Here is an 18,612-nt window from a genome sequence, read left to right on the forward strand (position 1 = left end):
CATAGGAGCAGAACTACCTCGAATAGAAGGAAGCAATTTGACAATTTTCTCCGACGGATGCCCCAAACGACGATGCCACAACTCGAATGTAGAAATGTCCGAACCCGTGAGAGCACACACTTTTGGGAGACGCCGGAAATAATATAGTCCATCTATCCGTTCACCGCCTCCAATTAAGCTCCCCGAGGATTGATCCTGTATAGCACAAAGAGAATTAGTGAATCGGACAAAGCAATTAGAGTCATCAATCAACTTAGACACCGAAATCAAATTGCAATTCAATTGCGGAACAAGTAGAACATTTTCAAGAGCAATGTCATCCGACAGAACAACACGACCCTCCTTAGTAGCCATGGCCTTAGCACCATCGGGAAGACCAACGGGACAAGAGATAATAGAGTGAGCATCTTGTAAAAAATTTTCATTGCCGGTAACATGATGGGATGCACCGGTGTCAATAATCCATGAGAAAGATAGAGAATTAGTAGCCATAGAATTAGTAGTAGGATCAAACACACCCAAAATAGAAGAGGTAGTAGAAGGTGTAGGTAGCCAAGGAAGAGCAGCAGCAACGCAGGAGGCAGCAGCCGCGGGTTGGGGTCGCGGGATATCCCCGCGGCCTGGCAGAGCCTCCTGGGCCGTGACAGTACCCGCGGGACAGGGGCGCAGGCCATCCCCGCGGTCTGGCACAATGTGTGACAGAGCAGTAGACAAAGTAGCAGAAGGCAGGGTAGTAGAAAAAGCAGCAGCAGGTAGAGAGGAAGCGGTAGCCGTTGTCGACGATCGACCATATTTGTTCAACCACCATTCAGGGAGGCCATGAACAAGGAAGCAACCACCATAATCGTGACCCGGACGATTGCAATGAGTACAATATCGTGTCGATTTATCACCACGGTTGGACTGAGAAGGCCTAGTAGTCAGAGTATCATGTTGATCGATGTTGTCGTTCGCCATTGAAAAACAAGAAGCAGAAGTAGTAGAATGATAGAAGCCCACACAACTCAAATTAAATATGCACGCAAACCAAAGCAATAATGTAGCACTGCAAGTCCGCAACGCACACACCACTACGAAGCAACCAAAATTCTTAGAATTAGAAATCACCAGAATTAGGGATTAACCCTTAATTCGAACCAAAAACCAAAAAATAAGATATATTATTGAAATTGATATTGGGGATTAGAATGTAGTATTCAGAAATTGATTTGATTTTAAGGAGTAGAGATTAGAAAAAAAATTATAGTTTTAGGGAGTAGAATTGTATTGGCTCCGATACCATGTCAATAATAGAGAATTAAGAGAGTTTTAGAGAGAATAGAATCGTCTCATTTCGTATTAGCGTATACACACATATATATACAACCTATCAAGTTAGGGCTCGGAACATGTACACGGCCCAATAGCTATATATACACACTATGGCTTAACAAAATATCACTAGATAAACGAGTTTTGTTTATCACAAAGATAAACTAAGGCTCACTCATAATCGATTCCTTGAATTGGATGGAATAAAAATCAATTCCTAAAAAGATGAACTAGAACTAAAATAGTCGATACTAGTTTTGATGTTGCATTAAAATACTAGATTTAGTCCTAATTTGAGCGCCAAGGCCAACTGAATCGGAAACCAAAACTTGAATCAATTTCACCCATCCAATTTCTAATAATTGGATTCGACAAAAATGATATTAGACTTGGATTCGATGCTCATAATTGGTTCCATAAACAAATTGTTTAGCTCACATTGCAATTTTATTGAATCTCCACGGTTTGGTCTTCGAAATTTTATTGGAAATCTTCTTGTGATAGGGCCTTGATAGAGCTAAACTCTTTTAATTACCATCCAAAATTTATACACTTCTTACATGCTAGTGTTGCATTATTTATTAACAATCGGTTCATATACAATAAATCATCTTAACTATACTTGGCTACTCTCTATTCAATACTCGTATCATTTATGTGCCTATATATAAAAACTACCATACCTATATAGAACCAAAGAATAACTGAAATAATAATGTGAATAATAACATATGATCAATATGAATGAATTATGAGCATGTGGAATTGCCTCAGCACAGAACAACAAACCAAACCACAAAATAATGTTAGTAATAAATCCATAACTATCATGAAGAACCCTGCATGTGAGGGAAAATAGTATGATATACATTTCAAATTACAACTATTGATTCATGTGATCACATCTTTCAATTAATTGTAAAGTGAAATTTAATTCTAACAACTCATGAAAGATAGAGACGAATTTCCATCATTGACGAATTTCGTCCATTGGGCCCCACCCATGACCCGACCCTTTTTTAAAACATTAGCTTATTAGTGGCCAGTCTAACCAATTTCTACTTCCATTATCCCTTCTATGATTGTGATGTTTTTGGAAGCATGTTTTGCTCCTTAATTAAATAATAAATACAGAAAGTGAGGGATAGATAAAGTGGTTAGAGTTTCTCTTCCAATCTCAGGAGATATTGGGATTGATTCTCATCACCTGTCTTGATGGCTCTTTAAACACCAAAATAAAAAATAAAAAATAAAAAAATATTACTACCTTGATCTCTTTTAGTTTAATTTGCCTCGTATTTTTCCACAAGGATTATCTAAATATTGCTCCATTATCTTATTTGATAAGATTTCACTTGCCAATGTTTTATACTTGTTTCATCTCTCGTCAACCCTAATTGCAGTCCCATGTGCATAGTTTTTTCTACAACAACAACAACAAAGTCTTAGGGCATGTTCACTTTAGCTTAATTTCAGTTCAGTCTAGTTCAGCTCCAATTAGTTCAGTTCAGCTCCTAATTTCCTTTTCTCATAAAATATTCATTTCAGCTCTATTAAGTTCAGTTCAGTTCAGCTCCAATCAGTTCAGTTCAGCTAAGTTCAGTAAATGTGAACAGGCCCTTAGTCTCAAAATGTACATAGTTTTTTTTTTTTTTTTTTTTTCTTACTTAAAAAAAATATTCGTAAACTTGATTTTATGGGGCAATAAAAAAGGAACAAGGATAATGCATAGACTAAGTACTAGTATGAGTATTAATCTTCAATAGTTTGGTTAGATTATTCCAAAAGAAAAGGAAAAATAAATTATTTAATTCAATAATGTTTATACAGTATCTTATGTAATGAATAAAAATGGAGCTATATGAGAGTCACCCCACAAAAGTTGACTAAACTGTGCCTAGGTTCTTTTTCATTAGCTTCTACTGAGGTCAAATAGTTATCTCTTGGAAAATCAATCTTGTCCTGTTTATATGATCCAAACAACATTATTTGTGGGTTCAACAGATTGTAAGGGCCAGATGGTGAAATTGAAACCATTGTCCAAACCAATTATCATGCAAAATACATACGAAATAACCCTTTTTGTTTCGCATTTCATGATATATATAACCCGATAATAAAAAGAGCTTAAATTTTGTCGAGTGTATGTCTAGTGTTAACGCAATTTTGTGTGAGATAAACAAATGGGAATTACTTTTTTAAAAAAAAAAAAAATGGGAGTTACTAATATTAGAGAACAATATAAAAAAATACTGATTTACAAAAGTTGTCAAGAAAAAAATAATAATAAAATTTAAGTATGCTCTCGTTGAGAGTCGAACTCAAGACCTCCCGCTTACTAAACGGGTGCTCTAACCAACTGAGCTACGAGAGCTGTTTGATTAAATCTTTATTTTATAATTTTAATAATTAAGTCCAACAACTACGTAGAAACTGGTAATTCCAAATTCCAATGTTAAAAAACGAAGCGGCTAGGACTGGGTCACGAAGCACGACCCAACCCGAACTAAAGTTGAAGACCAATTTTAACCTCTAACAAGTAACAACCTAATGACAAATAGATGACGTTTCATGTAGTGAATTGGGAACATGAGAAAGGGATAACTCGTAACTGTGATTTTTAATGAATTTGGGTTGAAAAGACGGTTGAGACCCTTAGTGAAAATTTGGTAAAAAAATAATTCCGACGATAATATGGTAAAAAAAGTTAACTCCAAGCGACAATTTGGTAAAAAAATTATTCTCAAGCAACATTTAGACCAAAGTATCTAATGTTTTTCGACAAAGTCTTCAAATTTCCTAATTCAATTCGTTATTATATTTTTTAAAATTATTTTTGACATTTTAAAATTTAATTAATATGTCATCTACTTTTATTTTGCTATATCTCGATATCAAATTTATTTTCAACCTCATTTTTTAAGAAAATCGATAATATGGGGTAGGAAAATTACGTGAAAATTAATATTTAAACAGTAATTTTTCTTCAATTTGTTAATTCCGAAAAAGGGGTTGGATATTTAGGTAAGAAAACCACGAAAAACGAACTAAATTTAAAATTTACGAGTAGTTTGTTGAAATTTTTTGTATAATTCGGTTAATTATCGTCTAAGATGATTTTTTAACCAAATTGTCGCTTGGGGTTAACTTTTTTTACCAAATTGTCGCCGGAACTATTTTTTTTACCAAATTGTCGCTAGAGGTCTTTTTTATTTACCAATTTGGTCAATTTGCCTTATTATTGAAAAAAATAAAATAAAATTCCTACTCGTACTCTTTTTGTGCATGACTTTGGAGCCCATGATTATTAGTCCGGTTGATTATGTGATTTGCATTAGTAATTTGTGAAAATTTTACACTACACTCCGGTGTAGCTTTTGCTACCTACACCCCCCTCCCCAACTGACATCATTTTGTTCTTTTTTGTGTTTACTTTCTTTTTTGTTATATACCATTGCAAGTTAATTCAATGTTTTGAGTTTCAATTCCATGAAAAAATTATTGTACTCGTATAAAATAAAGAGTGTGAAGAGATTTCCATGGTATCAATTATAATAAAGCAATTGATGATCCTTTGTTTCAAAAAATTAAAAAAGAAATTAATGATCCTAATTCACAAGCAATCAACTCAATAAGCAAATTGCAAGCCTAATCGAAGCAATTACAAACAAATTGCAGTTGTTATGGCAGCGGTGGCGGCGAGATGATGGTGGTTATGTGGCAGCGGTGATAGCGGCAGCAGCGAGACAACAGTGGTCGTGGGGCAATGAGGCAACAATGGTTATTGTGGATTAATTAGTTGAGTGGGTTAGAGGGGGAAAGTGCAAAGGATTAAGAAATAGGGAAAATATAAAGAAGCTCAAATCACCATTGATAAAGCTTGCTTCTGATTTTAATGAGAAGTGTATAATTTTTAAATTTTTTTTATAAACAGTATACTCGTATAATTTTATAATTGAACATGTAATATTTTAAAAATGAACATATTTATTTAATAGTTGTAAATGAACATACAATTATTTATAATTGAACATATAATATTTCCAAAATGAACATATTTATTTAATGGTTGTAAATAAACATACAATTATTTATAATTGAACGAACATATAATATTTCAAAAATGAACATATTTATTTAATATTTGTAATTGAACATATAATATTTCAAAACTGAACATATTTATTTAATAGTTGTAAATGAACATACAATTATTTATAATTGAACATTTAATTAAGGAGCATTATCATAAATGAAAAATGTATAAAATTTATAATTTTTGTACTTGTTATTGAAAATTTTTGAAGGTAGCACACACTCCTTATTGTAGTTGTATGTAAGAATCATTTCCATGACAACTACAATATAGCACACACTGTTATTGAAATTCCTTATTAAATTTGTAAAATTAACTACTTCATGATATAATTGGGTGCTTTAATTAGTAGTATAAAATGAACTTTTAAGTATACTAGGGGAGCCTACGCGCGCGTTGCGCGCGACATAATTGATGTTTATGGTCGAGTTGTAATAGCTTTGTCATGATACCCAAAACCTATTGGCTATACTTTTAAACACATATACTAAGAAATAAATTGTTGACAATTATATCTTTGGGTAGGTACGGAAATGTAACATTTGAAAATATATAGATAAATGTGATGAATGTTGTATAGTTGTGCAACATTCTAAACTTTAGTTAATCTACTTTAAAATAACGCCCACATAAAGCAACAACTTTTCGTTTTCCATTAACTAATGTTGTCATGGAATTAAACTATAACCTCAAACTTTATTATTCCATCCTCCATTTAATTTGTAATTGATTAATGGGTCTTAAGTAAAATTACAAAATTACACATGGTGGTATAAAGGTAAACAAACATTTTAAGGGGTATAATAGTCCATGCACTATTCATAAGAGTAATCTTCTACTTTTTATAAGGTAGGGATGCACATGTTCATTTTAAAATTAATGCATTTACTTGTTAAAAATGAAATGATCATGAATAAGAATGAAAATGAACATTTATCAATACGTAAATTAATATTTATATATAATAAAAATTAATTTATCTTTTGAAATTAATAAGCATATAACATGTATACTATGTAAAGAGGGGGGGTTTTTGATATATGTTAATTATCATTTTACATATTCAATAGTTAAAATGTGTAATCACTAATAATATACAGTATAAAGAATATCGGATCCAATATATCATTTGATGAAGATATTCATCTTATAAGGTTTTTTTTCCTGTTCCTTTGCATTTATAAATACAAGGTAAGAAACACACGCAATGCGTGTGTGTGCAATTTAAAAAATTTAATTAGGCTATATACTCATCTTATTCTAATAACAAACAATATATATATATCTTTTTTACTAGTTCGCTTAATAACAAACAATAACAAACACACGATGTATTTTTTGCACTTTTAATATGTATTATATATCTATTTTACTAGTTCGCTTAAGAACAATTAAAATTATGTTTTGGTAGATTCTAATTTTCATAGTTTGTTATGGTTTATGATGATGAACATTTTTAGGTTGTTGATACTTGTAATTTATTTATTAATCTGTGTTTGAGAATTGCGTATATTTTTGTTGGTAGTTTTAATTTCTTTTCTTTTTTGTTGTCTTTTTAATCAGGTTTAAAATGCTAAATAATCATTTATGTTTTATCATATGTACTTTTGTTTGTGATATATTAATTAATTAATGTTCATTTTTAAAGTGGTAAATGATCATTTTGTGTATACAGTTTTGTTTTTGATAATATTATATGTTAAAATTTTAAAATTTGATTATTTGCAGTTTTGTTATTGAACATTATATGTATTAATGATTGATCATTTTTAAACCTATTTATATTCATTTACAATTGTACATTATAAATTTATGAAGTGGAAAAAAAATTATGACATTGTTTATGAGAAGCAACTAAGTCTAAAATTTTGGGCAAAGAATTTAAATCTCAAACAGAAGCTTATGAAATGTATAACAAATATGCTTTTAGAAAAGATTTTGGAATTTGAATTGGAAAGAGTGAGAGGCAAAGAGATGAATCATTTTTATGAAAAGATTTGTTTATTGTTTGGAATTCGATTGTTTTTTATATATGTGTGTCATATATGAACAATTATAGTTGTTATTATTGATTTTTTACGGTTTTCATATTTTTGATGATGATTATATTATTATTCTTATGATCAATTTCGCAATAGTAAATGATCATTTATCTTTTATATGTGTGTTTTGTGGTACATTATATGTTTATTCTTGTTATATTCGAATATATATTGTACATTTTCATTTTAATGAGTAACATTGTTTTATAGTTATGCATATACGTTTTTATTAGCGAACATATTTTACTATTTGTTATTTTTGTTGTGTTAAAAATATGTTCAGTTATATAACGATAAAAAATCATTTACATATAGTTGTGTTTTTAGTATATTTTTGTTGATCAAATGTATTATTGTAATTGAACATTTTTTAACAAGTTGAACAAAATGAACAAATTGCTTTTTATTAATGAAAAAAAAACCACATGTAAAATTTATTTAAGGAAGATGGGAGCTTAATTGTGATTTCTTTTCCAATTAGCTGAAGATTTATAATTGACAATTGTTTTGAACATTTAGTTTTTTTGTTAATAAACAAATTTCTTCTTTGCTATGACCATTATATATATATATAGGCACTAGCTAGATCACTAGATTTTTTTTTTTGAAGGATTTGGTTGTAGTATGTAGGGCTCAAGGAAAAAAGAAAAGGATTGTTTCCTTCTTAATAAAATCAAAGCTAAGTGAATTTGTATATCATCAAAAATTGAAATATTGAATATCAAAATATACAATACAACTCCACACATAATATCAAACACGACAAGCTTCTTGATCCAAATTCGAAAAATTCAAGCACATGTATGTTACTGATTCATGTTGTTTGGCGACACCATGCTTTCTTGATTTCCCTCTTTTTGTTGTCTTTAATTTTTTCTTGTTATTGTGTGGTCTAACTCATTATATCCACGATTTATTTCTTACCTAATAGATAAAATATATAAACTATTGGATTTAAACAAGAATAATTAGTGTTGAAATGAACCAATTTTCATGTGTAACATGAACACGGATGAGTATGACGCGACAATCGACATGATACTGACTAAAGTAATTCAATATAGAAATGATCATCTATTATTATATAAATGAACATATATGATATTGCAAATGACCATGAAATTAAAGATATTAATCGGCTAACATGAAATATATATACGTGAATAAACTTTTGAAACTATCAATATGCATGTGATTGATCATATATCTATATGAGAAAAGACAAATATTGAAATTCAAAACTGAAATGAATATCTATTATTTACAATTTACATTTCAAAATCTAGAACATTTTAATAATTTAAGAGCACACCACAAACTCATATAACTCAATTGTAATTGTAAGAATCGCTTCCATGAGAAGTACAAGAAATCACACACTCTAATAGAAATTCCTTATTAAATCTGTAGCAAATATTTGAAAAAGGTACAAAAATATGTTTATCATACATCAAAATTCTAATAAATTTATCTTAATATGTATTTGATCATATAATATTATGTGATTGAACATTTACCAATTAAAAAGGAACATTTATCAAAGAATTTTCCACTTCATAATATAAAAAGAACGAACATTAATATGTGAATGATCATGTGCTAATATATAAATGAACATTAATTATATTAATAATCTATTAACATGTGAATAACATCGTACTATTATATAAATGAACATTTGCCAAATTGAAAATGAACATTCATAAAAAAATAGAACTTTCCACTACGAACTAAATTTACAAATCTACACTCTTACGAAATAGATTAAATCATCCAAAAATTTGCGACAATTAAACTCTTTTTTAATTTTTTGAGTCCAGCAATTTTATAAACTAATAACACACCACAAATTTACTTTTTTTCCCCATTTTTTTTTTTTACAAAAATAAGTAAAATTATATCATCATACTTACGTTGATACATTTTCAAGCAGGATGTTTCTTTTATTTTCATGAAAACACAATTGCAACAAATGCCAGTAAAAAATCTAGGACATTATACTTGTGTTTTCATTTCAAAAATCAACAAAAACACTTACAATTTCGACTTTGCTTTGGTAATTTTTCCAACAATTGTGTAAATTTGTCTCATATATTAGACATTGTACTTGACTATTATAGAGAATTATAACTTTTTACTAAAATTTATTTGCAAATATTAAAGATTTTGATGAGAGAGAAAATGGGGAAATAAAATGAAAAGAATGAAGAGAGAGAATTTGAATGGTGGTTCAATTTTATTTTATTTATTTATTTTTTCCTTTCTTAATAATGTAGTGTGTGGGGGTATAGATGGTTACTGTAGCAACTTACAAGTGGATAGTATATGGGAAGTGAGGAGTTAGTGGGAGGAAGAGTAAAACAGTATCGTTTTACATGGGGGTGTAGGTAGTAGACCCTACACTAGGGTCTAGTGTTCACTAATTAGTAATCTGTAATCTATAGAATAACAATTAATTCAAATAGGATTAATAGTCTGGTTGAATATATAATTTGAGTTAGTAATCAATTCGGATGATGATACTTGCCATACATATTTGCATTTTGTTATTCCGAGGATTTACTTTCTTTTTACATTATTGGTGAAGATAATTTAAATTCATGATTCACCCCTTTGTAATTTTGTTGGCGCAATTTTACTGGTGCAATTTTACTTAGGCCGAAACCATTGTGTCGTGGATGATACGTACTCGTAGTATACTAATGGGAGTTTGTGTAGAGGGACTTAAACTTTGGGTTGGTCGGATAAGGAACAAAAGAAGCATTTATTTTGGGCTTTTCTTTCGGTTTCATTGCTTAGACATTTTCACAAATTACAACTCAATGAAAGTTCCAACACAAATTCGCCACCACCAACAAACAATGCACCAATCAAGCACCCAAATTTCCACCAATTACAAATCCTTTATTATCTAAAACCAACAATTGTTATCTTTACGCAAAAACACCAACTAAAGGTATGGGAAAACCATATTGCATTAATTTTTTCGGTTGTCAAGGCGTACCAACAATGAACACTGGAGGCTGAGTACTCTTACTTACTCCAATACTGCATATTAATGCCATACCTCAACTTTTGTCGTTCACTCCTCACACAGTCAGCTTGTTAATTACACATGCAAAGATGATGATGATGATGATGATGATGATGATGATAATAATAATAATAATAATAATAATAATAATAATAATAATAATAATAGACAAGGATGCTATTGAGTTGCTGAAGCGGGTTCAGGCGTTCGCTAAGTCTCAGGATATTGGTGCTCGTGCAGCTGCTCACATCTTCAGTAGGATCGGGTTCGCTATAGCTAGAGGGGTGGGAGCCCAGATTGTATCTCGGCTCCCTACCAATTTCTTGTAAATTGATTGACTCTGTAGGTTTAATAATAACAATAACAATAACAATAACAATAACAATAACAAGAATAATAACAATAATAATAACAATAATAACAACAATAATAACAACAATAATAATAATAATAACTAGTACTTTTGAGGTAGCTCAGCGCACTTTTGATGGAGCTCTTCGATCTTCCTTGGAGCGTATTGTTACCGCTTCGGGGCCTGGGTTTGGTGATTGGCAGTGGCGGCTTGCCACCTTACCATATGCGTTTGGAGGGCTTGGTGTTTATTCTGCAGGTGATGTTCGTCACTATGCTTTTCTTGCTTCTCGGTTGCAGTCTGCTGGGTTGCAGACACAACTTCTTCGGCATACTGGCATTGTTGGTCTTGGACGAACCTTTGAGGATGCGTTGTGTCTGTTTAATGGAATAGTGGAGTCTGACATTTTGAGTAATCCGAGTGAGGTCGCTGCCCCTAAACTCATGAAGAAATTGGCAGATATGTATTTCACAAAGATTACCGCTTCTGCCGAATCTGCTTATTCTTTAACTCCTCAACAATCAGCATTGTGGAAATCACAGCAGGGTGATCACACCTCTGCTTGGCTTCGGGCGGTTCCTATTTCGGGGTTGGGTCAGACGATGAACGCCAAGACTTATCGCTGTGTGTTGTCCTATCGATTGGGTGTTCCATTGTTCTCTATCTCGACGTCGTGCTCTGCTTGTTCGAGGGTTTTTGCTGGAGATATTTTCGGTGATCACGCGATGTCTTGTGCTGGTATTGTGGGTAACATCGGCATAATGTTGTTCGGGATACCCTTGTTGATGTTTGCTATCGTTCTGGGATTTCAGCGAGAAAAGAGGTTGACATTGGGTTGGCTGGAGGAAACGACGAGGCCCTCAGACCTGCGGATGTGTTACTTTATTCATGGGATCGTGGTCGCGATGTCTGTGTTGATTTGACAGGGTCTTCTCCTTTGACACAGTCAGGACTATCTGACTTAATTCCTGGGCAGGTTGTGGCTGATGCTGCTCATCGGAAGCGGGTTAAGTATGAAGCTCGATGTCAGGCGATTGGATATGGTTTCATTCCCTTTTCCTTTTCTTCGCTTGGGGAATTAGAGAACGAGGCTATTGCGTTACTGAAGCGGATTCAGAGGTTCTCGACGACGCAAGACATTGGGGCTCGTGCTGCAGCTCATATCTTCACTAGGGTAGGATTTGCTATAGCTAGAGGAGTGGGGGCCCAGATTGTATCTCGGCTTCCCACTAATTTATTGTAGGTTGTATGACTTTTGTTTTTGAGATATAATAATAATAATAATAATAATAATAATAATAATAATAATAATAATAATAATAATAATAATAATAATAATAATAATAATAAGAAAATGACAATTTAGCTCGACTGGAAAACATAACTAATCTGATGGTTACTTTAAAAATGAAAGCATAAATATATGATCAGCGTCACCTGTAAGTTAATGGATGGATAGACCTTACAAAAAAGAATCGCTTAATCAGTCAAAAAATACGTACTACAGCTTGTACCAATACCGCTATCTGCCAAGTGATGAATCCTCACTCTAGCGTACGTAGCTTCCCTCAGCAAAACTAAAAATATTGGACCAAAATTATGTTGATGATGATGCATCAGATAGATACCAAACAACTTGGTAAGTTCTAACCAGTAGTTTTCTTGCTTCGGAAAGTCTCCTTGAGTGAAGCAAATTTCTTCTTGCACTGATTCATAGTTTTCCCAGGGACAGCAGTTGCAACCCGCTCCCAACGTTGAGGTGTTTCTTTGGGAAACGTTTTCAAGGCCTGAACAAGAGCTCTCTCTTGAACAGAAGACCATACATCTGGGTCAGATGATCCCGAAGAAGCAGCTGGGCTATCTGTCGATGATGGTGCATTTGGAGTATCAGTAGGGGTTGTTGAACTACTAGCATCAGCCCCAGCAGCAGACCCAGTATCAGTCCCATTCACAATTGGAACACCTTGGACTTCTTCTCTAGTACTAAGTGGTGATGAAATAGTTGCCGCTGGTTTCCTTTTCTCAAGGAACGAATCAAATGCCTTGGAAGAGTCTGGCTTCTGAAGAAGAACTGATTTTGTAGCCTTCAAAATCTCTTCCACTGATCTACCAGTACCAATGTACTCGGAGATCACCTCCCATCTCCTTGATGTCCCTTTTGGGAATTTTAGCATACCTTTTCTCAAGAGATCTATTTCTTCCTTGGCCCAAGGCTTCTCCTTTTCCTTTTCTTTTTCTTTCTCTTTCTCTTTCTTTTCATGGCTACTTGATGAATTCATGCTTCCATTAGCTTCCACTGCACCAGTCTGTTTTGGTTTCGGATTTGGACTAGAACTGGGACTCTTTTCATCGTCAACTTGACCATTCAGAGAGTTTTTAATAAATTTAACCTGTTCCTCTTTTTCCTTCCCCTCTATCTTATCACATAGGCCCCTGAGTCGCAACATGTCAAGTGACATACAGAGAGTTTCTACATCATCCCCAGAAATATCAAATACACGATCAGATGCAACTTCAGCAGTAAGTGACCGAAGACGGGTCCGTTCTTTACGCAGGAGTTTCTTTTCCTTCTCTTTTGCTTTCTTATTAAGCAAAGCAGCTTCAGCAGTTTTTTTATCTTCCTCCTCTTTCTTACGCTTCTCCTCTTCAGCAATTCGTGCAGCTTCTTCCTCTTCTAACTTCTTGGCTAAGAACTTGGCTTCCTTCTTCCGCTTCTTCTCCGCTTTCTCAAATTCTTTCCTCTTGGCTATCCTGGGATCTTTTTTATAGGCATTGTCAACAAGAGAGCGTACCCGAGTATATTCTTCTTTCCTGGCTTTCTCACTTAGCTTTGCATTTTGTCTTTCCATCCATCTTTTATGATCCCGAGATTCTGCTTGCTCAAGGTCAAATTCATCTGCATGTGGAAATTCTCTCCAGCTTTTAAAGGAATACCAAAAATTGTAGAATTTATCAACCTCGTCAAATGAAGAATTTTCATCTCCCAGTGAAGGGGCAGGCTGGTGAACAGACCACCGGCTATTCCTCATAAAAGCTGGACCAAAAACTTTAAAGAAATCTTGAGGTGCACAATCAGTGGGGATTTCATCATCAAATTCATCAGTTGAGTCATACATCCTTCTTTTTTGAGGGTCTATTAACAACTCATAAGCTTCTTGAATGGCCTTAAAATGGTTTTCAATTTCATCCTTCTTTGCTAGCTTTGAAGCTTCAGAATCTTCTTGCAGAAGGAGTGCAGCTTGTTTGTCAGGGTGATATTTCAAAGCAACATCCCGATAACTCTTTCTTATCTGCTCCTCAGTGGCAAGGTATCTCAAATGTGCCAACCCCAACAAAGCATAATGGTCTTGTTGTTGTTTACCATCACCTCCAGATTTCTTCTTACTCTTACCACTGTATGACTCAAAAGAAGGAGTAAAAGTTTGCTCTTTATCGTTTGATGCACTCTGATCATCATCCTTGTCTGAAACTTCTTCACAATGGCCAGAAAGTCTAAGAGCAACAGCGTGAAAAGAATGGCCAGCAGGTTCATACTTTGACACCTTTAAAGGGAGACAATTTGAAGAAACATAGAGTGGCTTCCCATCTTCAAGCTCTTGTGAGTAGGATATAAGTCTAACATTTCTCACTTGCTGGGCCATCATTTCTTAATAATGGCCCCAATATCAACAAAGAACGGAAACTACCAAGGAAAAGTCCAAAGACTACTCAGCTAGCAAAACCACCAAACTTGAAACTGCAATTATTCATTAAGATAGATTTTAAGTTTCTGATAACCAAAAATATCTATGAAAAGACTCCAAATAGTGTTTAAGCTAAAGATATACAAGAAGGTCACATTGATTAACAAAGAATTCCAAAGAGCAAGGACACGTTTTCAGTAAGCACAATCTGGAAATAAAAAATATTTATATCTTTCCTAGCCAAGGTAAAAATTTTAGCTGCAGACAAATGCAAAACTCAAATCTCCTCCCTGATACAATTATCAGATAAGATCACTAAAATCAATCAAGTATAAAATTGGAACAAAAAAGGTAGATAAAAAGAAATACTATCAGCCAACCAAAAAATGTTAAAATGAACAAAGTCCATAAGAAAGGGTAGCAGCAACACAAAGTAACAGGTTACAGAGCATAGGGGGTAACAGGAAGATAACTGTGGCAAAGATGGCTACATTGAATAATGAAGAGGGGTTTCAGAGAGCACAATGTCAGGCAAAATAATTTTCCAATATTCTATCTCAGTTTCAAGTAAGATTCCAAAGCATTAATTGATGCACAATCTTCTATCACTGAGCATCGTACAATTTCAATACTAGTAAAAATCCATATTAACTACACAATGTTAGTCGCTTAGTTGTAAACATTTTTTTTCTACACACATTATTCATTTTTTTCAATCACTGAACATAATTTATTTTCAATGGAAGGAAAGTAGGAATTATCAACCTACTACATAAGCTACAGTCCCTATGTGAATGTGTAGTGATCCATGATCAAACCAACAACCCAAATTTCACCTTCTGTTGAAGACCACCAGGCAGTCAGGCCTACCAATGCCTAAGCTGCATAAAAAGGAATTTAATCTTCTACCTTCCCCCCCCCCCCCCCCCCCCACCCAAACCAACCCCAAAATAAATAAAATTATGCTGTATACTTTTTAAGGCTCCTTCACTGAAAACTTAAAGAGCCACTATGAATCATCCAATAAACAAGGCAGGGGCAAGACTTGGATTATCCATTGTACATAATATTTGAGTAAAATGTTTTTGCTCAATGAGATAACCTTATACCGCACAAATCGACGCTATTGCAGTAAAAGTCTAATTGAAGTTATTGGAACTACAGAATCAGAAAAAATGTTTAAAACGATCAAACTACTTTCTTATGTAAAATCCCTTTTGGAGTTCAAAGGTATGAACACAGGCACACAATCAATAGTGCTGCAGTTCACTCAGTTTCCCATTTAAAACATGAAGTTTATAGTTATCTATCCCAAAGCTCCTTCTCCAGAGAAAATTTAGCTGTCCATTTGTTAAACACATAATGTCAAGAACTACTAGAAAGCCAACTAAACCATGAACATATATTGGGATCCAATGAGAAGATTCTTAAAATGAGGATTGATATGCAACATTTTCATTGAATATGCATATCTTTTTCAGCTAAATGAGCATATATTGATTTTGAAGCCTGTATATGCAAGAAAAAAAAAAACTTGGGCTCTCGGGAAGGTAAAATGCTATGATACACAGTGGGAAGCTAAAATTCAATGATACAACTAAGCATTTAATACAACAACAAAGCCTTAGTCCCAAAATGATTTGTCATCTATCATTATATACTACTTTTTTCTAGTATATTATTAGTAATATTTAGTAAATAATAATAGGAAAAAAAGACATGCATATAGAGTAACCTTTTTGCCACGTAAGTGTACATAAACAATCCCATGTTTTATGATTTTAAATACAAGCTCACCAAGACTTGTGGAAGATTGATTTATCAGGGAATAATAGATAATGCCCAACTAACCAAATTAGTTGAAAGAAAATCAATCAATCAATCAAGCCTTAATCCCATAAGTTAAGTCGGCTATATGAAACAAATTTAATTATTGTGTGTAGTCATCGACCAAAATCTTCCTCCTCCATCCCTTACGATCCAATGTCTCATCCGCACGCAAATCCATATACTTCATATTCTTCCGAACTCCTTCCAACCAAGTCATTTTCGGTCTCACTCTCCCTCGTTTAACCCCTCCAAAGAAAATAATTATAAAAAAAAATTTGCAATATCAACAAATGCCCGTCAATAATTTTTCCTCCAAAGATTCTCACTATACTGGAACCAATGGGATAAGAAGGTGATTAGGTGGATTACAATCAGATTATTAGCTATCATATTTCCTGATACTTATAATGAATTTTCTCAATTTCTCATTCATTCCTCATTGCAGTACTATCATAGAATCACACATTATGATCATCAGAGAGAGTTAATAACTTTGATTATCATTGTGACAACTTGCTAGTAATATCATCCCTCCATTGTTGCATACTACCTAAAAGACATTGGTTTGCCGACAATTCATTGCCATCTTCATTTCACACCTTTCCCAAGCTCTCCTAACAGTTTAAAGGAGAAACGACAAGAAAGACATTTTCTGCCATCTTCTTTCTATCTTCCGGATTCCAGGTTAAAAAGAATGGCAGGAGGGTTCATAAACTCTGTTTAAAAATAAGAGCTCTTCCCAGTCAATTACAATATGCCTAAGAGCCTAATCACTATCCCATCTGAGACTAAATTAAAATTCTAGCTGAAATATTTCCTGCTTCAAAATTTAAAAGGTAAGCTGCCTTATTATTTAAAGTATGTTTCACAGTTTGGCACACCCATGACGAATTCTTATAGTAAAACACATGTTTCTCTAACATTAGGAAAGGCAACCTCAGAGTCTCAGACACTCTGATTAAAAAGCTTGTTACAAGACCTACTAAACTACAAATATATACAGTTACTATAACAAACCAAAGAAGATTCACTTAAAGAACAAAATCCTTAATTATCACAATATGTAATTTACCACATCAAGTATCTTTAGTCCAAACATCTTCAATTTTCAGAAATGTCTATAATCAACCTGATTACAATCACCAGCAACAATTACCACCGCGCAAAACAAAGCACAATATCTAACACATCAAACCTAATGCTGTCAACCCAGCAAATCTCACTTCGAAGAATTAACCGCCATACTGACATCATATAGAAACAGAACAAACACACAACCAACTACAAAAATCAAATCGGATATCGAGCAACCGCCCCACGCCGAAGCCTAAAATCAAGTACCTCTTTATACAACTTACAAATCTTAACAAAACACAGCGCAATAAAACATATAGTATACTGTATAAATATATTCATCTCGAAGAACTATAATTCTTCCAATATTTTCGCCCTATGTAGGCAACTATGGTAAGAGGATGTATAAATCAATTTAATTACAAACAAATTGGCTTGATTGGTACATGAAAAACCCTAATCCGCCAAAAATAATCACCAGATTTTAGCCAAATTAAACACAAAATATCCAAAAAATCTCCGAATTCGACCTTACAGTAATCAAAACATAAAAATTGAACTTAAATCATAAAATAAAAAAATAAAAACCAAAATATAAATCGTTCATAGCATAAAAGATAATAATATAAACAAATTAACAAAAAAAATAGAGAAAAAAATACCTAATTGAAAGCAGAGAGATCGCAGCAAAAGTGGAGATAGAAGGAAGAGAAAGAAGGCAAAGAAGGAAGCGTAAAAACTAAGAAGTTGAAGCTTTGGTGAAGAAGAAGTATGAAGCTGCGATTGGTTGCGAGAGCTTGTGAGGGGAGAAAGAGGCGTTTTCTCCTTACTGGTTTGTGAGGTCTGCTAGGGTTTTGTTTAAGTAGCAGTCTTGTTTTTGCTCATGTTTTTTAGAGGTTTACTACGGAGTTGCCTTTACAACTTAGCGTATGCGTGTCAATTTTTTGTGTTACACTGTTGTTTTTTAGTTGCAACGTTTTATTCGTTGATTAGTTTAGAATTGTAAAAACAAATAAAAAATTGACATTATATATTTTTGCTTTAAAAAAAATAAAATAATTTATATACACAATACGGTATATAATTATAAAAAAAATATGAAAGACATTACATTGAGTTTGTCTTATGACAAACTTTTAAATAAATCAGATATACAATAAATATTGTACATCCGTTATAAAATTACTCTA

The 18,612-nt window shown here is 33.0% G+C and overlaps 1 protein-coding gene and 1 non-coding gene across 2 annotated transcripts; both read right to left on the minus strand.

Annotated features, from left to right (window-relative positions):
• Positions 1–3,611: 3,611 nt before the first annotated feature.
• Positions 3,612–3,685, minus strand: TRNAT-AGU (transfer RNA threonine (anticodon AGU)). The gene has a single exon. It is a non-coding gene; the product is annotated as a tRNA-Thr (tRNA).
• An 8,517-nt stretch (positions 3,686–12,202) lies between these two features.
• LOC145586514 (uncharacterized) lies at positions 12,203–18,278 on the minus strand. The gene is made up of 2 exons (XM_081643364.1): positions 18,085–18,278; positions 12,203–14,571 (listed from the first exon to the last, which is right to left on the minus strand). Exon 2 carries the CDS (start codon positions 14,477–14,479, stop codon positions 12,482–12,484), a length of 1,998 nt encoding a protein of 665 aa, XP_081499490.1. The 5' UTR covers positions 14,480–14,571; positions 18,085–18,278; the 3' UTR covers positions 12,203–12,481.
• Between the last annotated feature and the right edge of the window lie 334 nt (positions 18,279–18,612).

This window comes from Chenopodium album, chromosome 16, assembly GCF_948465745.1.
Source record: "Chenopodium album chromosome 16, dcCheAlbu1.1, whole genome shotgun sequence".
Taxonomy (NCBI): Eukaryota; Viridiplantae; Streptophyta; class Magnoliopsida; order Caryophyllales; family Amaranthaceae; genus Chenopodium; species Chenopodium album.